At 41.9% G+C, this 15,174-nt stretch overlaps 1 protein-coding gene across 5 annotated transcripts in view; it reads left to right on the forward strand.

Annotated features, from left to right (window-relative positions):
• Taf2 (TATA-box binding protein associated factor 2) overlaps positions 1 to 15,174 on the forward strand; it is a 60,504-nt gene that overhangs the window by 3,002 nt on the left and 42,328 nt on the right. For all 5 annotated transcript variants that reach the window (XM_084579572.1, XM_084579570.1, XM_084579568.1 and 2 more), the window contains 12 exons: positions 405 to 599; positions 1,287 to 1,389; positions 3,146 to 3,264; positions 3,849 to 3,962; positions 6,357 to 6,456; positions 7,023 to 7,223; positions 8,095 to 8,187; positions 9,020 to 9,081; positions 9,596 to 9,713; positions 10,172 to 10,281; positions 10,651 to 10,716; positions 11,877 to 12,009. In XM_084579572.1, coding sequence (XP_084435698.1) covers positions 405 to 599; positions 1,287 to 1,389; positions 3,146 to 3,264; positions 3,849 to 3,962; positions 6,357 to 6,456; positions 7,023 to 7,223; positions 8,095 to 8,187; positions 9,020 to 9,081; positions 9,596 to 9,713; positions 10,172 to 10,281; positions 10,651 to 10,716; positions 11,877 to 12,009 — 1,414 coding nt within the window. The remainder of the gene's footprint in view (positions 1 to 404; positions 600 to 1,286; positions 1,390 to 3,145; positions 3,265 to 3,848; positions 3,963 to 6,356; positions 6,457 to 7,022; positions 7,224 to 8,094; positions 8,188 to 9,019; positions 9,082 to 9,595; positions 9,714 to 10,171; positions 10,282 to 10,650; positions 10,717 to 11,876; positions 12,010 to 15,174) is intronic.

A 15,174-nucleotide genomic window follows, 5' to 3' on the forward strand; every position in this document is an offset into this window, starting at 1 on the left:
AAAATGCACTTAAGTGCCCCAGGTCTTCAGTTTTAACAGAAGGAGACTGAGCAATGTTTTAGACTTAGTATTGTACCTATATATACTTAGAAGCTCTGCCTTTTCTTATTTAATTCTTGCTGCTTTTGGCACATAATAATTTTAAGCTCTCACAAAATTACATCGGCATAGTAGATGGAAATGCAGTTGTGTACATGTGGATGTACGGCAGTATAGATGTTTTCAGGGAGCATCACACATTGAAACTTTCAGATTTGCTTCTTTAATGTCAAAGGTTTCAGTTTTGAAAGCAGGCTTATTGAGGGCCTCCATGCGCATGCAGTGAACTGCTGTATTGTGAAGATCATTTGAACGCCCAGTTTGAATGCAGGAACACATCAGGGGTTTCACTCTATTTGTTACAGGCTTTGGTTCCCATGCATAGACTCGTATGCGGACCCCTGCACTTGGAAGATGGAGTTTACAGTGGACTCAAACATGATCGCTGTGTCATGCGGGGACCTCGTGGAGACTGTCTACACGTCGGACATGCGGAAGAAGACATACCACTACAACCTCTCCACCCCGACATCTGCTCCCAAGATTGCACTGGCCGTTGGGTGAGCTGTTGCCTAACATGCGAGTTGTCCTTTTGTTTTTGTGTCATTTGTTCCCCTGCAGTGCAGCATTTTAATTACTTTGATCAGGCATTTCTGTAGTGAATTATGCTGAACCAGAAAAATTAACGCATAACAAATTCACACTTTCGTTAGCAATTGGGGCCATATGAAGCAGTGACTTAATTAGAGGTATTTTGCTGCCATATTTCACTTGCTTTTCTGGTCTCATTTCTGTTTGTTTTGTTTTGTTTTGCAGTTTTATTCCCTGCTGCGCATTTATCTTCATTTTTGGCTCTTGATAGGAGTTCTGATCTTGTTTTGATTCAAATAACTTGTCCTAAACCTTAACTTTACAACTTGGTCAAATGTTGCCAATGACAGGTCGCAGAGCTCCTTGGCTGCCCTTGTTTACATATTTATCGCCATCAGTTATTGCTGTTTTGTGTGGTTTCCACTAGACAACATGTCTGACATCATTAAATGCATACCTTGTTGAACATAAGTGAGAAGCATTCGCTCCACTCATTATTCTTTTTTTTTTTTTTTTTGCAGTTGTAATATTGAAAAACAACTTTTCAGTTCAACGGAACCAGTAATTCCACGCACACTCTCCTCATTTGCAGACTTCAGATGACTTGATACCGAATGTTATTTTCTCCACACATGCTTCTCTTGCTTTCTTGACAGGCCGTTTGAGATTTTTGTGGACCCCCAGATGCACGAGGTGACACACTTCTGTCTCCCACACCTACTACCCCTCCTCAAGCAATGCACCAACTTCCTGCACGAGGTAAGTGCAGGCTTTTATTATCACGGTAGCCTTCAACATTGTTATGTTGCATTTTATTTTTCTGCAGTTTAAGAACTTTTGCTGCTAGTTAGGCACTTTAGTCACTGGAGCGCACTCAAGTGCTAAACTGCTGAGGTAGATAAGCCGAACACTCTAGGGCATGCTGACTCCCTTGGTGTGAAGTCTAGTGGAAACTGGAGAAGTGCTGCACAAGCAGAGAGTAGTGCTGCATAGCTGATATCCGGTCAATTTGGGGCTGCAGTAGAGCACTGGAGCACAGCCCATTTATTTCGAGCAGTGAATCACCCTCCCATACACTGTACTATGTGGTGCAGATGGAATTGGAACAGGTCAATTGAAAGTACACAACAAAATATGGTTCTCATTGTGGGAGATTAATTACTTGTTTGGCTGTCATCCATTTAAACTGAAAAGACCACCGTCGAAGATCATGATGAGCAGCATTTCTTGTTTCAGTTATTGTTTTGCGTTTACATTTCATATAGCTTTTTGCAGCACATAAAGAAAAAGCCATGTCTGATTAATTGTGTTGTGATTGTTTACTGTAGTTTAATGCACCTATGATTATCTGATGTTTAGGGCTAGGCAAAGTCGGACATCAAAACATTTTTTTCCTTTGTTCAGGTAGTGCATGAAATGTTTTGTGAAATCTGCTTCTCTTCTCTTGTGCACGTGAAAAATGGATGGGAAAGCAATGACCTATGCTTATCTTTCTTGTTATTATGTTAAAGGAATATGTCAGCCTTTAATTTGCACACTTAAATTAGAGGAGGACAGGTTGCCATCATTAACGGAGCTACTATTCTTACCTAAGAGAAATGATGCCACGTTTGGTTGGAAGATTAACTGTAGCATTTTTGGGACAGGTAACTATTTCCCTCTTATGACTAGTTGCAACCGAAATTTTACAACTTTAGACGGAAAGGTCCTTGATTTGTGCCCGCATAAAGTTGTGTTTGATCTCTTTCAACGGACTGAATTTGTTTCATGTTTTTTTTTTCTCTCTCATTCTCAGCCAACCTTCTTCTCAGCCCTAGAGGTTTTTAAGCTATCTGTGCACTATTCTTAATCACTTCTATCACCAGCACAGACATGATGATGACTACGAAGCTGGCAATGATAATGTTACTTTGTTTGCATTTGATGTCAAAAGAAGGTCACCTGCTTTCTGCTTCAAATTTTTCCTTAAATATAATATTAGAATATTTATTGCAATATTTTCTACCAGTTTGATTAGTGCAACCTTGGCCAGAAGTTTATGAAATGGAATAGTAATGGAGGAAATTAGTTTTGTTAAGAAATGCTTTCGTGGCGATGAAATGATAGGAGAGATGGGTTTCAATGGATACATAAGTGTGCCTGGTTTATGTTTTTTGGTCATTAAAGTTGAAAGTTGCACTTCTGTCCTTTTGTCTCTCTCTTTCCTATGTTTATTTATTTAGGGCAAGGAATTTCTTAAAGATCATATACCAACTAGCCTGTCAAAAAGTTTTGCTTCAAATTAATTTTATCGCCAGCTGTGCCTGCATCCTAGGATATCCGTGCACAGCCTAACTGTGCATATTTGACAAAGTGCACCAATCAAGTTTTAAGCAGTGAACTCTAGATAAAAAAAAAAAAAAAAAATGAAACTTTTTCTCTGTTGCATTTCCGGAACTTTTCATGGCTGGAAGGGGGAGGGGGGGTTTAATTTAATTTTTTTTATTTCTCTCTCTTTTTTTTTTTGTATTTCAAGGCCTTTGAGTTCTACGAGGAGCTGCTGTCCAGTCGGTATCCCTACTCATGCTACAAGCAGGTGTTTGTTGCTGAGGCCTATGTTGATGCAGATCCCTATGCTACCATGACTATTCTAAGGTGACTATTGTCTTGTTTCCGAGTCTGTGCTGGTGACTAGGTGGGTTTCCTTTATTGCTTGCCTTTCTGTGGCCTATTAGCAGGGGTTACTTAGAATGAGCTATAGTTGTTTTTAAAATCTGGCAGGGCAATGGTCAACTGGTGCATATCATTAGTGAAAAGGGGAGGTTTCCAAACTGTTTGTTCATATAAAAAGTGACTTCTAATGATTGCTGCTGTGTACTGGAAATATGCTTTCTAACTTATCTCATTCTCATGTCAGCAATGTTAGCCATTGGTTGTGCAGGTTTCAGTTAACTATTCTTACTATTTTAAGTTTTCTTGTGTCAGTTGATGCCAGATAAGGGTTAGTTGAGCAGAGGCTTTCCTCTGGTGTAGTTTGCTCTATCTAAAAGACAAGGCACCACAGCAGATGGCTCCGTTTGACATTCACCTGCAAGCGTGGGCAGCAAATTCCGGCATTGCACTGTGACTTTTTCACATTGCTTCGAATGGTGCTTTTGGGCCTACTGATTCAGCAGAAGTGACACTGTGATATGCCTGCGGAGCTGTGACTGGGAGGTGTAATGCTTGTTGTTCTGCAGCGTCAACCTGCTACACTCAAAGCACATCATTGACGAGGCGTACAATTCCCGCAAGATCATGGCCAAGGCGGTGGCTGAGCAGTTTTTTGGCTGCTTTATTGCCATGCACACATGGTGGGTTCCTCCTTTTCCTCCTCCACTAAGCGCTTCATTTCACTGTCCCTAACTTTTCTTTCATGGCAGTGTGTAATTTGTAGCAGTATGTAAAGTTTTTAGCAGTGTGTTTCTAGTAGATTGAATTCACCACACTCATTATTTCACATTGCACATTGATTGTTTTTGCAAAAGTGGTTCTGTGGCATTGATGTAGTCTGCACCATTCCACTGCTATGCTATGATGTATGGTGCCAGGGTTGGATACATTGTGGGCATTACCAAGGGTATGTATTTTTATTATAGGAGAGATTTACATACTGGGAAGCAAGCAAGTGAGGAGTTGAAGGGTCACTGAGGATAACTGCATCAAGTTTTTATTTTCTTTAAAAACCAGATGCTTAGCTCATTGTGGCTATAATTGACATTCGTCTGGTGACAGCAGGCATATTTGTTGCTGATAAAGTTGGATTTGAAAAATGAAGCCTCTCTTTCTTGGCACTCGATTCAGGCTCGTGATACCAGTGCTAAAAAGAAAAACTCCACAATCTTTGGTTCCAAGTAAATGACAGTACAGTCTTGGTTCAGAGATGCATGTTGAAAGTTTCATTTACACAATTGCAGTTTATGCTTAAGAACACTATTGCTGGTGGTGATCCATGTGTTTCCTTTTTTTTTTGTATTTTTACTGCGGTCTTTTCTAGCTTGTAATTACAGAGATCTGTTATTGGTTAAAGTAACTTATTTGGGATTATGTTTTGGGGTAATCTGATGATATGAGCTGACTTCACTTCGTGCTTTTAGTTTCTTTAAGGGCTCATAAGGTATGAACAAATGAATAAATTTATTTCAAATGAGAATTGAAACCAGCTGGTTTTGGGAAATAACTCTTGTAACGAGGTTTTACTATAAATAGAGAGCGAGAGAGAGAGAACCAAAATGCCGCCTCTCACATTATAGGGAGTGACTTATAAGCATGAATTGGGTTTATATTACAGGCATAACATAGTGGTTGTAGATGGTACTAGCTACAAACTTTAATTGGGTCTAGTGTGAGTCATACAATGGCACGGTACATCGTACTACAAACTGGTGCATATGGATGCATTTGTAGTTGCTATTTCTCTCAGTGTCTGGGATATTTGCTTGGTATGCCAGCAGCGGGAGCTAAAAACATTTCATGCTAAAGAAAAATGAAGCATGGTATGCACAGAAATGCATACTATTACTTGATTCAACCATTTAATGGTGTGCAGCTTGTAATCTGACGTCTAAAAAAAATGAGGTCTTAAATTGTCATGTGACTGGCAAGTAAAAGTAGCATAACTGGTTGTAAAACCTCATTAATTTAAACTGTTACAGACCAAGAAAAGTGCCTGAAAGATCGGGCAATCAAGTTGTCAATGTCCCTCCCCTGTTGGCACCCATACAAAAAGTAAATGTCCCAATATTTGATGAAGGCTAATCACACAAACAGTAAAAAGTTAATGTTTAGAGCGTACATTTTTTTTTTTTTTTTTCCTGCTGGAAGACCAACACAGATGTAAGCAATGGTAACACATTTTGGCACCGGAGCGGTAAGGCTGCTACAAAAATGAAAAAACAAAGGACCTATGTTGGGCCAGTCAGCATCTGAGAGCAACACACAGCTAGGTTTGAATGGCTGGTGAATGCGAGGCGCACAGTGACTGCTGCCGTGGGCTGGGCGGGAAGCTCACAAATTGAGATTATGTGACCATGAAATTATTTGGACTAGTGACAGGGGCCATTCTATTTTTGTCACAGCTTTCGTGGGGCACTGTGGCAAGAAAGATACTCTCGACATTTATATATCTGACTGTGACAAAATCTTGATAGCTAATATAACATGTCCAAAAACAATACAAGGGATCCTCATTCCTTTCTTTGTGCCTTTGGGTCACAGTTCTTCAAAGACTGCATTAACCATTGTGTTTTCGTAAAGTCTGTCGCACAGGAAAGCACACCTGAGGAAGTTCGCATGAGAGTCCACCCTTGCAGGGTCTGAATATGGCCATTCCAAGCGATAAATGACGGCAAAGAAAGGAAAAAGGGTCCCTCATATTATTTTTGGACATGCCATACTAGCTATCAAGTTTCTGTCACAGTCAGATTTATGAATGTTGAAAGTATTTGGTTCTTGCCAGACATTTGAAAATTCTCAAATATCTATTGTCAGTGGTGAATATTCAACCAAATAACAATCGTATTCAATAGTATTCAAAATTTTGAATATTCGCACACCCCTACTTATAAACTTTCAATAAAAACAATAAATACCAAAACATGCACTGTGTAAAACATTACCTGGTTTGTGCACTGCTTTTTGTTCTCTGTGTTCCTTTTCGTTTTGCCTCAGTATTATTTGTTGCATTCTGAAAAAAATATCCCTTGCAGGGCTGACTCATGGTTGCCAAAAGGAATCTCAGCATACCTTGGTGGCCAGTACAACAAGAAAGCCTTTGGGAACAATGAGTACAGGTTTTCAGTTCACAAGGTGAGCCAGTTTTATCTGCAGCTGGAGGCAATAGGAGCCAGCCCATCTTATGCATGATATGCTCAGTGGTAACACAGAGCAAGTTTTGAGGAGCAGACTCTATCAAAAGAAATGGAATTTAGAGGAATACTTTTTCCAAGCCTGTCGAAGATGTTCTAAAACATTCTTAATAAGGGTGTTGAGCCCGCACGTTAAGAAAGCAGGGGCTGCAGGGGTTTTATTGAACAATGAAGCATAACACCAACATTGCACGTCAAAACATTCTCATGTACCACAGACTATAGCCTCCCTGCATAAACTTATTTTCTTTTTTTGCACATAGCATTATCTGTTTCTGCCAGTAATGTGTGTAACAAATGATAGATTTTGTCACTAATTAAAATTCTTATACGTGTCACATTATGTGAATGCCCTTCTTGGTATCATTTTTTGCTATCTCGCATTGGCAATCATTTTTATTTATTTGCCATTTCAAGGCTGGAAGGGTCAACCTCCAGGCACGGTTTGTTGACATAAATTAGATTTTTATTTTCATTTCTTCACCCCCCCCCCCTCTTATGTGACAGCAACTAAAGAAAGTGACAGCCTATGAGCAAGAAGCAGGCGGCATCATCCTGGACCCGAGTGGGTGCGACAATGTTCCGTTCCACTTTCCCGTCACCAATTTGCACACTGTGTCGCCCAAGTATTCCGAGATGTTGCGCGCCAAGTCTCACCTTGTGATCCGCATGCTGGAAGATCGCATTGGGAGGGAGCTGCTGCTCCAGGTATGTGCAGGGCTTTTGCCTTGGTGGGGACTTGTGCATTCTTGCCTGTGCATCTTGAAATGAGGCTCGAAGTGGTGTTCAGAATACACTGGTATGCTCGGAAGGCACCTCTCTCAAGAACTCTTCTTTTACGTTTCGACCGGTGTTAGTGCATGGTAAAGAGGGTTAGGACTGTGGCATCTTTATCTCGATCAAGTCACAATTTCTCTGTGGACACCTTACCTGACCTGCGCTGTATGGTTAGGTGGGAGTGAAAGTGGGAAGAGATGTCGCAGTGAATGGCTATGGAGAGATTTTGACCGCCATCAATGTCAGCGCATGTTAAAAAGGGTTAAGACTGTGGCATCTTTATTTCTACCGAAGTGCACGGCTTAAAGTGGGCTGAGTGGTTACACATAACCTGTGGGTTTATCTCGCACATAAATACTTCAGTATTGTGAGAGAAACGTTGTTCAGAGGTATGTTTATTCTTTTTATTGTGCACATGCTAGCACTGTACTTGTGAGCTGTTTTGAGGAATAAATTGGTCAGTTAATTTAATGACTCAGTTATTAAGTCAATCAAACAGCAAATAAATGAATGCATGAATCATTCTTTCAGTAAATAAATGCTGCTGGCAAGCAAAATATGCCTTTGGATATGAGTTTGGTTTGCTTAGCTTTTATTGTGTAAGTTCATCGGTTTACATGTTCCACATGTAACCCATAGACCTATACCCTATGACTCCCATAGACCTATACTTAATGGTCATCACTATAGGATATATTCTGAGTGCCCTGATGTTCTTAGAGTGCTGTGAACAGAGCACGGTTGTTTCAGCGGTCTGCCTTGAGGCCTACAGCAGCGACCAATGCCGCTGTTTGTCGTGCAGGTGTTCAACAAGCTCCTCTCCTTGGCCAGTTCGGCCGCACAGCAAAAGGTCACCTCCAACATGTGGCACAACATGCTTCTCTCCACCAACAGTGTGAGTGCAGTTTCAGCACTAGAGCAGATAGAGATGTGGCTTACTGCGGTAATTGTGACTGTACGTATAGCACATGTGACCACGCAATCGTGGCAGTCGTAGCAGTGGGGTCTGTTAATGGAACCAGGCATGCAGCTGTCCACCTGTGCTAAAACTCTCTTTAGATGCAGCTTTCCATTTTGTATGCAAGTCATGTAACGGTGGTCACGGTTTCCTTACGCTGGAGTGCGGCATTGGAGTGTGTTTGAACGTCAAGAACTCACACTGATCAGGAGCCTTTTTGAAAAGAATGCACTTTTTTTGCATTTGTGACTTGTTGAAATCGTTCACCGAACTATTTCAAACTTTTTCGTTACCCAGAACGAGAAGTCTCTCTATATGGCCCTCGTTAAAATGTATTTTCATCAAAGTAATGCTGTCATTCTGCAAACTTTGGGTCATAGAACAGTTGGGTTTCCTTGAGTGTCAGTAAGCATTTTCTTCTTGCATGACTCAATCTTCATCTTCCCTTGAGCAACTTTGTTTTGGCGCTAACCATAGTACTGTGATTGCTCATGGAAGACCATCTGACTACACAGCCAGATGTTAAATGATTTGGGGCATCTTCTGAGGGGTTGTGCATCTGCGTGCTGTTCTCTGTATGCATGTTAGACATGAAGGGACAGAATGAAATACATGCTGGGCTCTTTAGCTCCTTTTCAAAGCCATAACGATTCCCCAGTGTTAAACAGTAACAATAAAATGGAAGCTTTACTGTTTCTTGCTTTTGTAATTGCATTGAGTGTTTTGTATATCAGGGCATGGCCTTTACATACCACCTTTTTTTTTGCAGTTCCAGAAAGCTATCTTTATAGTCACTGGAAAGGACATCAAAACTTTCCTGGAGCAATGGGTGTATCCTTTTACTTCATTGGGACATGATGACTTACAGTTTGTGCTCAGGGCCCATGGGATTGGTTCCTTTCCTTTCGTCAGCCGAGCGAGATGTCTGAACTCATGGGTTCCTTGATGTTGCTGTAGATCTTGTTTCCGAAAGATACTACTTAGAAAACAAAACTTGGCAATGTTTTTACATATAGTGTAATTAATTGCCTGTTTATGCTAACTATCATTGTACACTGGCATTAGCATCTAGCTCTGGGCTTGGACTTTTGTTTTTGTAGAACCTGTATACACAGGATCTTAACCTTCACAACCCTTGCTCCTAGCAAGAGCCCTGGATATGCTTAGCTGAGTCTGTTTAGTCTTCTTCATTAAACATTATTCCACACTGATAACATTTTTATTCACCTAGCTAAAATAATGGACTTATTGAACACACAGTGCTACTTTCGTATCCCAGTGGCCATGCGAGCAGTGTGAACATGTGATGGCTTGATTTGCCTTGACCTACCACTTGTGGACGCAGACGGCAAGGAGGTCACGCTAAGTTCAACGGCACATTTGTCTTCAACCGCAAACGCAACACAGTGGAGCTGGAGATAAAGCAGACGGACACACAATCTCTGGGCATCAAGAAGTATGTGGTAAGTAACGATGGTCATCATAGGTTCACTGCACTCATTATTTTGGCGTGTTGCTTCATCCTTAAGATGTGTGGTTTTAGCCTGGTTTCCTTTTTACTTCTTCAGCGTGTTATCAAGGGTATCTTAGAAAGTATCTCGCTCCCTTTGCAGAGCTATAAATTTTTAAATTAAGCTATATTGGCTACTTTTGTGAAGTGTTTCATTTGTTGGTTGTTCTGTGGGTCACTCAGACAGAGCTTACTGTTGTACTGCCATCGCAATTCTTTACATGATGTCCTCAGTTCTGCGTGCCATTGTAATCTAGCTCTAAGAAAAAATATAATACTAGAGGAATTTCTGAAACTGTGGTAGCCTTTACAGTTTGTGTGAATGCATTCTCGGGCACTCGATCCAGAGATATGAGAATTTGTACACTGGACTCGTGGTGTCTTAGTGTATTTTCTTCTCTGGTCTTTCAGGGTCCCCTCACTGTCACCATACAAGAACTGGATGGAACTTTCAAGCACAACCTGCAGATTGAGGAGAATGCCACCAAGCACGATATCACCTGCCACTCAAAGAGCAGGAGGCAAGCATGTTTGCTCTTTTGACTAGAGCTTACTGTCACACAAGTGTTGTCGCATTAGGTTTTTATAAATTGAGGGCTCTTGCATGTTGGTTTATAGCTGCCAGAACCATCCTTTTCACCTCCTCCCGCCTATTACCATTTTTCTCCTTTCTTTCTACTACTTCTTGTACTATCATAAATCCTCTTTTTGCTCGAGAAACGTAAGCCGCAAAACGTCAGTGCTGCTTGAAAATATATGTAGAGGTCAATTCCAAATTGTAGTGACCACTTGGTGCATGTCAAGTTGTGAACTGGATTTACTGAGTACCGTAAGCTTTATTTTTTTTCTCATTCACTATCATACTTTTCTTTCCTGTTTGTCCATAACAGGAACAAAAAAAAGAAAATCCCGCTGTGCACTGGCGAAGAAGTGGACATGGACCTTAGTGCCATGGAGTAGGTCATCTTGCAATATCAGTCACCTTTGCATGTACAGTGCTCGATTTTGGTGCATGACACCTATGCCAATGTTAACTATGGTCACTTTGCATACCCACTTTGCATACCTTTGAACCTTTACCATGTATGGTCAGCATTAAATCCTGAGTCTGGTTCCTAGTGCATAGACATGAAATCTAAGCAGCAGTACTTTGCTGCTTATTCAGATTGCTCTAGCTTGGCATTGTGATGTGTTGCCAATTTCTTTTTTTTTTTTTAATACCAAAAGGGCCTTGCTGATGTTGCTACTTCTCAAAATATTTTACTCTTTTTTGCTGTCATTATCTTAAATCATACCATTAATTGTTTTTAGTGCAAAGCTTCTCGATTCAAGGGTCATTGAGGACAGATTGAAGTTGGGCTGTATTGCAATGACAGGGATGCTACTTTGTCAGAAAATGAGGCCTTTATGAGCTTGAAAAGGTTAAAAAATGATAAGCAAGCGTCACTGGCCGTTTCTCTCTGGTGTGTTGGGGAAGGTTTTGCATATGGGTGCACGAGGCAGGGCTACACCATTGTCTTCTCGCAAACGGTGACCATCGACTTCCTTTTATTTGTTATTCCCCGATTATGAATTGAATGGTTAGGGAGAAGAAAAACCTCACTTTTAAATCGGGCCCATCATGGTTGATTACTGACGACGGGGTTCAACTTTGAGCCCAGGAACATCGGAATTGTGGCTGTGTTGGCCACTGGTATTTACAAAAGATGAAATGCAAAAATCTCTATCAGCTGTGCGATGTTAGTGCACATTGACAAACCTCAGATGGCCTAAATTAATCTGAAGTTCTCTGCTCCAGCATCTTTCACAACCCATGTGCAGCCTTCGAATATTTAATCCTATATGCCGTGCCCTACCATGGCAATTTTGTCTGCAATAACTGTGTCTTTTGCTGCCAGACAGGTGCAGAAATTATCTAGAAAGAACCATAGGATTATTTTTTTACTTTAAAAAATTTAACAGAGGTTTTTGTGGTGTTTTTTTTTAAGAAAGTACTTGTAACTGCAAATTCTAGTCACCTCTAATGGCAGAATTGGGGAGTTATGCCGCTGGTTGTCTTATTTCTGCTCTTGCTTGAAGAAATGAAGTGTTGTGGTGGCACCAACCCTTGACGCAGCGCTGATTCTCCCGTGCTGTGGATACGGATAGACCCCGACATGCTGCTCCTGAGGCAGGTGGTGTTTCTGCAGCCCGACTACCAGTGGCAGTACCAGCTGCGCTACGAGCGTGATGTCACCTCCCAGATCGAGGTCAGTCATTCGGGAGAGAGAGACGAGCATGTCTGTGAAATGTCACGGATGCTGTAATTAGGTGCTCTTTCCACTTTATCAACTCCAGCCTATATTTTGTTGGAAGGAATATTGCAGCAAGATGTGGTTGCTGCATTGCTTGTTCATGTCAAGTTTTTTTTAGAAAGTATTTTGCAGAGACGGTTCTTAACAGTCTGCCTTCAGTGTAGCCGCAAGAGAATGTCGAAATACTTTTTTGTTAGTTAGTTATCCAGGTGCTCAGAACACTGGGCTGTCCTCAGTGCAACTGTCATGTGTGGATACGTTCTGCAGCCTTGCTGATACATTTCATTCCTAGTGTCATGCCCATTGTCCTGTCTTTCCTTGTGCACTTTAAGAACAGGAAGTCAGGTCCAGATGCAAAACAATTTTAATGTGTTTTGAGAAGTTAGTAATTATATATGCTCACTAACATCCACTCAAGCGCAGCTATACAATTGCAGAGGAAAGCTTTCATAGAAACACTGTAGTTGAAGAAAAATTTATGTTAGCCCAAGGTTCGAACCCAGGGCTGCCACCTGTCTGGGGCAGTCGCTCTACCAACTAAGCTGCTCAGGCTGGCCAGCAGATCTGATGGTAGGGCGAGAGCGAGCTGATCAACAACTTGAAGTGGTAACTGTTGTTGGTTTAGCGTTTCAAGGGAATCCTCTTTGTAGTTTCCTCTGTAGCCACATGGCTGTGCTTGGGTCAATGTTTATGAGTAATTGCTCCCTTATTACAAATTCTACTCCACCTTAGGGGTTTCCCCTGAAACCACGGTGCAAGAATACTGAGGTGTTGACACTGCGCCCGCGGGAGTGTCCAGATAATGTTCGGCCGCGGCGGAGCGCGCCTTGCAGTTCGGCTGCAAGCCGACAGATGGCGCGGATGCCAGCGGGCCCAGTTGAGCGGTGCTGGCGCCTTGTGATTCCGGTGCCCAAGCTTGATTTTCGCTTTGCTGGCGTAGTTTGAATTCAAAACGCTAAGGAAATTCGTTGCTTGAAATTAAAATCAGCAGTGTGCCACTCTTAAAACTTTGTTGGAAATTATCTTTGTAAAGCAGTTAATGATATGAACACGGTCGAGCAGCACTTAATCCCATTCAAGTTTCTCTTCCGCGCTCAATTTTTGTTTCCAACAATTTAATCATACATTTATGCATAATAAATATAAATGGGGGTCCTCGTGTTCCCTTCCTTCCGCCCAAAATGGTAGAAAATTATTGCACAGGAAATTTTTTGCTTCATGCTTATCGTTGCTTCTTCACTCTGTATGAAGACCGTTCAAACATCGTTTCGTTGAGTGGGACAATATTCAAGGCGCAGCGCACTAGTATAGAGCGGCTTTTTACGACTTAAGTTGTGAAGAGGCTGCGTATTAGGTAAAAACTTTCTCACGTGGGAAATGTGTCACAGGGATGAAAGGGCGCGTCGGATGGACCCAACAACATGGACCCAACACGAAAACTTAAACGGCATTTTTATTCCGATGCAAATTATCATAGAACGGGCATAATTTTTAATAAGCTCGTTTCTACTGGAGGCTAAATGTATTTTGAAGGACTCACATGTGCAGGGCTCAGCGTTCAGCCAAGAACGCTTTCTTGGTGAAAAAAAAAAAAAAGCCGAAAAAAAAAAAAGCGGTGGCCTTGCGGTAGAGCATCCGCCTCGCGTTCGGGAGGTACCAGGTTCGATCCCCGTTGCCGCCGGGTACCCACCGGTTTTTCAATGGGTACAAGCCTTGCCCTGGGCTGGTGCTAGGCTCTTAGGTGTGAAATGCTTGGGAAAGGGGTCATAGGCCCAAATGGTTTCGCCGTTGTGACAGAGATCCGTTCCGCCATCGGACAACAATAAGACCGCCTCCCGCGGCAAACGCCCATTATGTGGCCCTTTTTTATTCTTGAACCAACATTTTTTATTCATGGCCCCTTTTCCCAAGAATTTCACCCCAAAACAGCCGACAACCAGGCTGAGGGAAATCTTGTACCCATTGGAAACCGGTGGATACCCGGCGGCACCGGGGATCGAATCCGGTACCTCCCGAATGCGAGGCGGGTGCTCTCCTTTTTTTTTTTTTTCATTATTAACCTACACCAACTCGCCCAATTTTCGGCACTACTTAAGTACGTTTTCAAAACGAACAATAGAGTGAAAAAATACAAGGGAAGCACCACTTCACAAGATTAAACTGTCATGTACTCCCACAATTAAAAGAAATGAAATGAAAACTTGCAGAACTTTATTACACACCATATGCCCAGTGCGAACAAAAAATGCAGTCACTGGGCGAAATGTTCAAAATATACACAGCGTCACTGCGCGATAGCAGCAGTTTTTTATCTAATGTACCGAAGAAAAGTCGCAAGAACTGTGGCACATGGGAGCATATAAATAAAAATTGCGGCTAAGAGGAACGAAGCTTAGCCATTTTCTTTTTTTCTTGAGCCTCCTTTGTCATGGTCATGTTAACATGCCTGCAATGCTGCCTCATCCGCATGCTAACATAGCAGTGAAGCAACTGAGCAACTGTTTCTTCCTTGTGCTCATCACATGGAAAAGTAATGGTGTAGGTGTCAAGAACACCATCAGTTGTGTCCCAGTACACTGTCTGGGTGTCTGCATATGCTGCAAACAAACATTCAGTTTACTTCAGTAAATTATAAAGGTGCATATTTGGAAGTGTAAGGCCTCCTCTGTTCTTTGCATTTGTCAGTGCTGCCTCAGGAGTAATGCTTGTTTCTGAACTGAACGCTGATTTGCATGTCGGACAGTTGGTGACCTTTTTCATTTTTCTGCTTATGAATCCTGCTAAATAAAAGCAATGCAGTCTTCAACTTCAGTTTCTGCTGCCCCTTTCGTTTGCCTGATGATGTCATCACATTCCCAGTCGTCTACGCAGATAAGGCTCTCTAGTTTCTGCTTCACATCGTCTACAATGTCGGCTGATGACGGTTTGGCATTGTTTGTGCTTATCAGAGCCCTGAAATCGGAATTGCACGGCGCCACTTCTCCAAACGAACATTGTCGGACGGAGCTTTGAACAACGCCACACGCTCCGCACAAGTCCGGTAGCCCGAATTACAGTTTGGCCCGAAGCACTTTCTTCTCATTGCGCATCACTTTGCGCAACACTCACCGTTGTGGGCTA

Source organism: Amblyomma maculatum, chromosome 9 (assembly GCF_055883805.1).
Source record: "Amblyomma maculatum isolate TAMU_Amacu chromosome 9, ASM5588380v1, whole genome shotgun sequence".
In the NCBI taxonomy this organism is placed as follows: Eukaryota; Metazoa; Arthropoda; class Arachnida; order Ixodida; family Ixodidae; genus Amblyomma; species Amblyomma maculatum.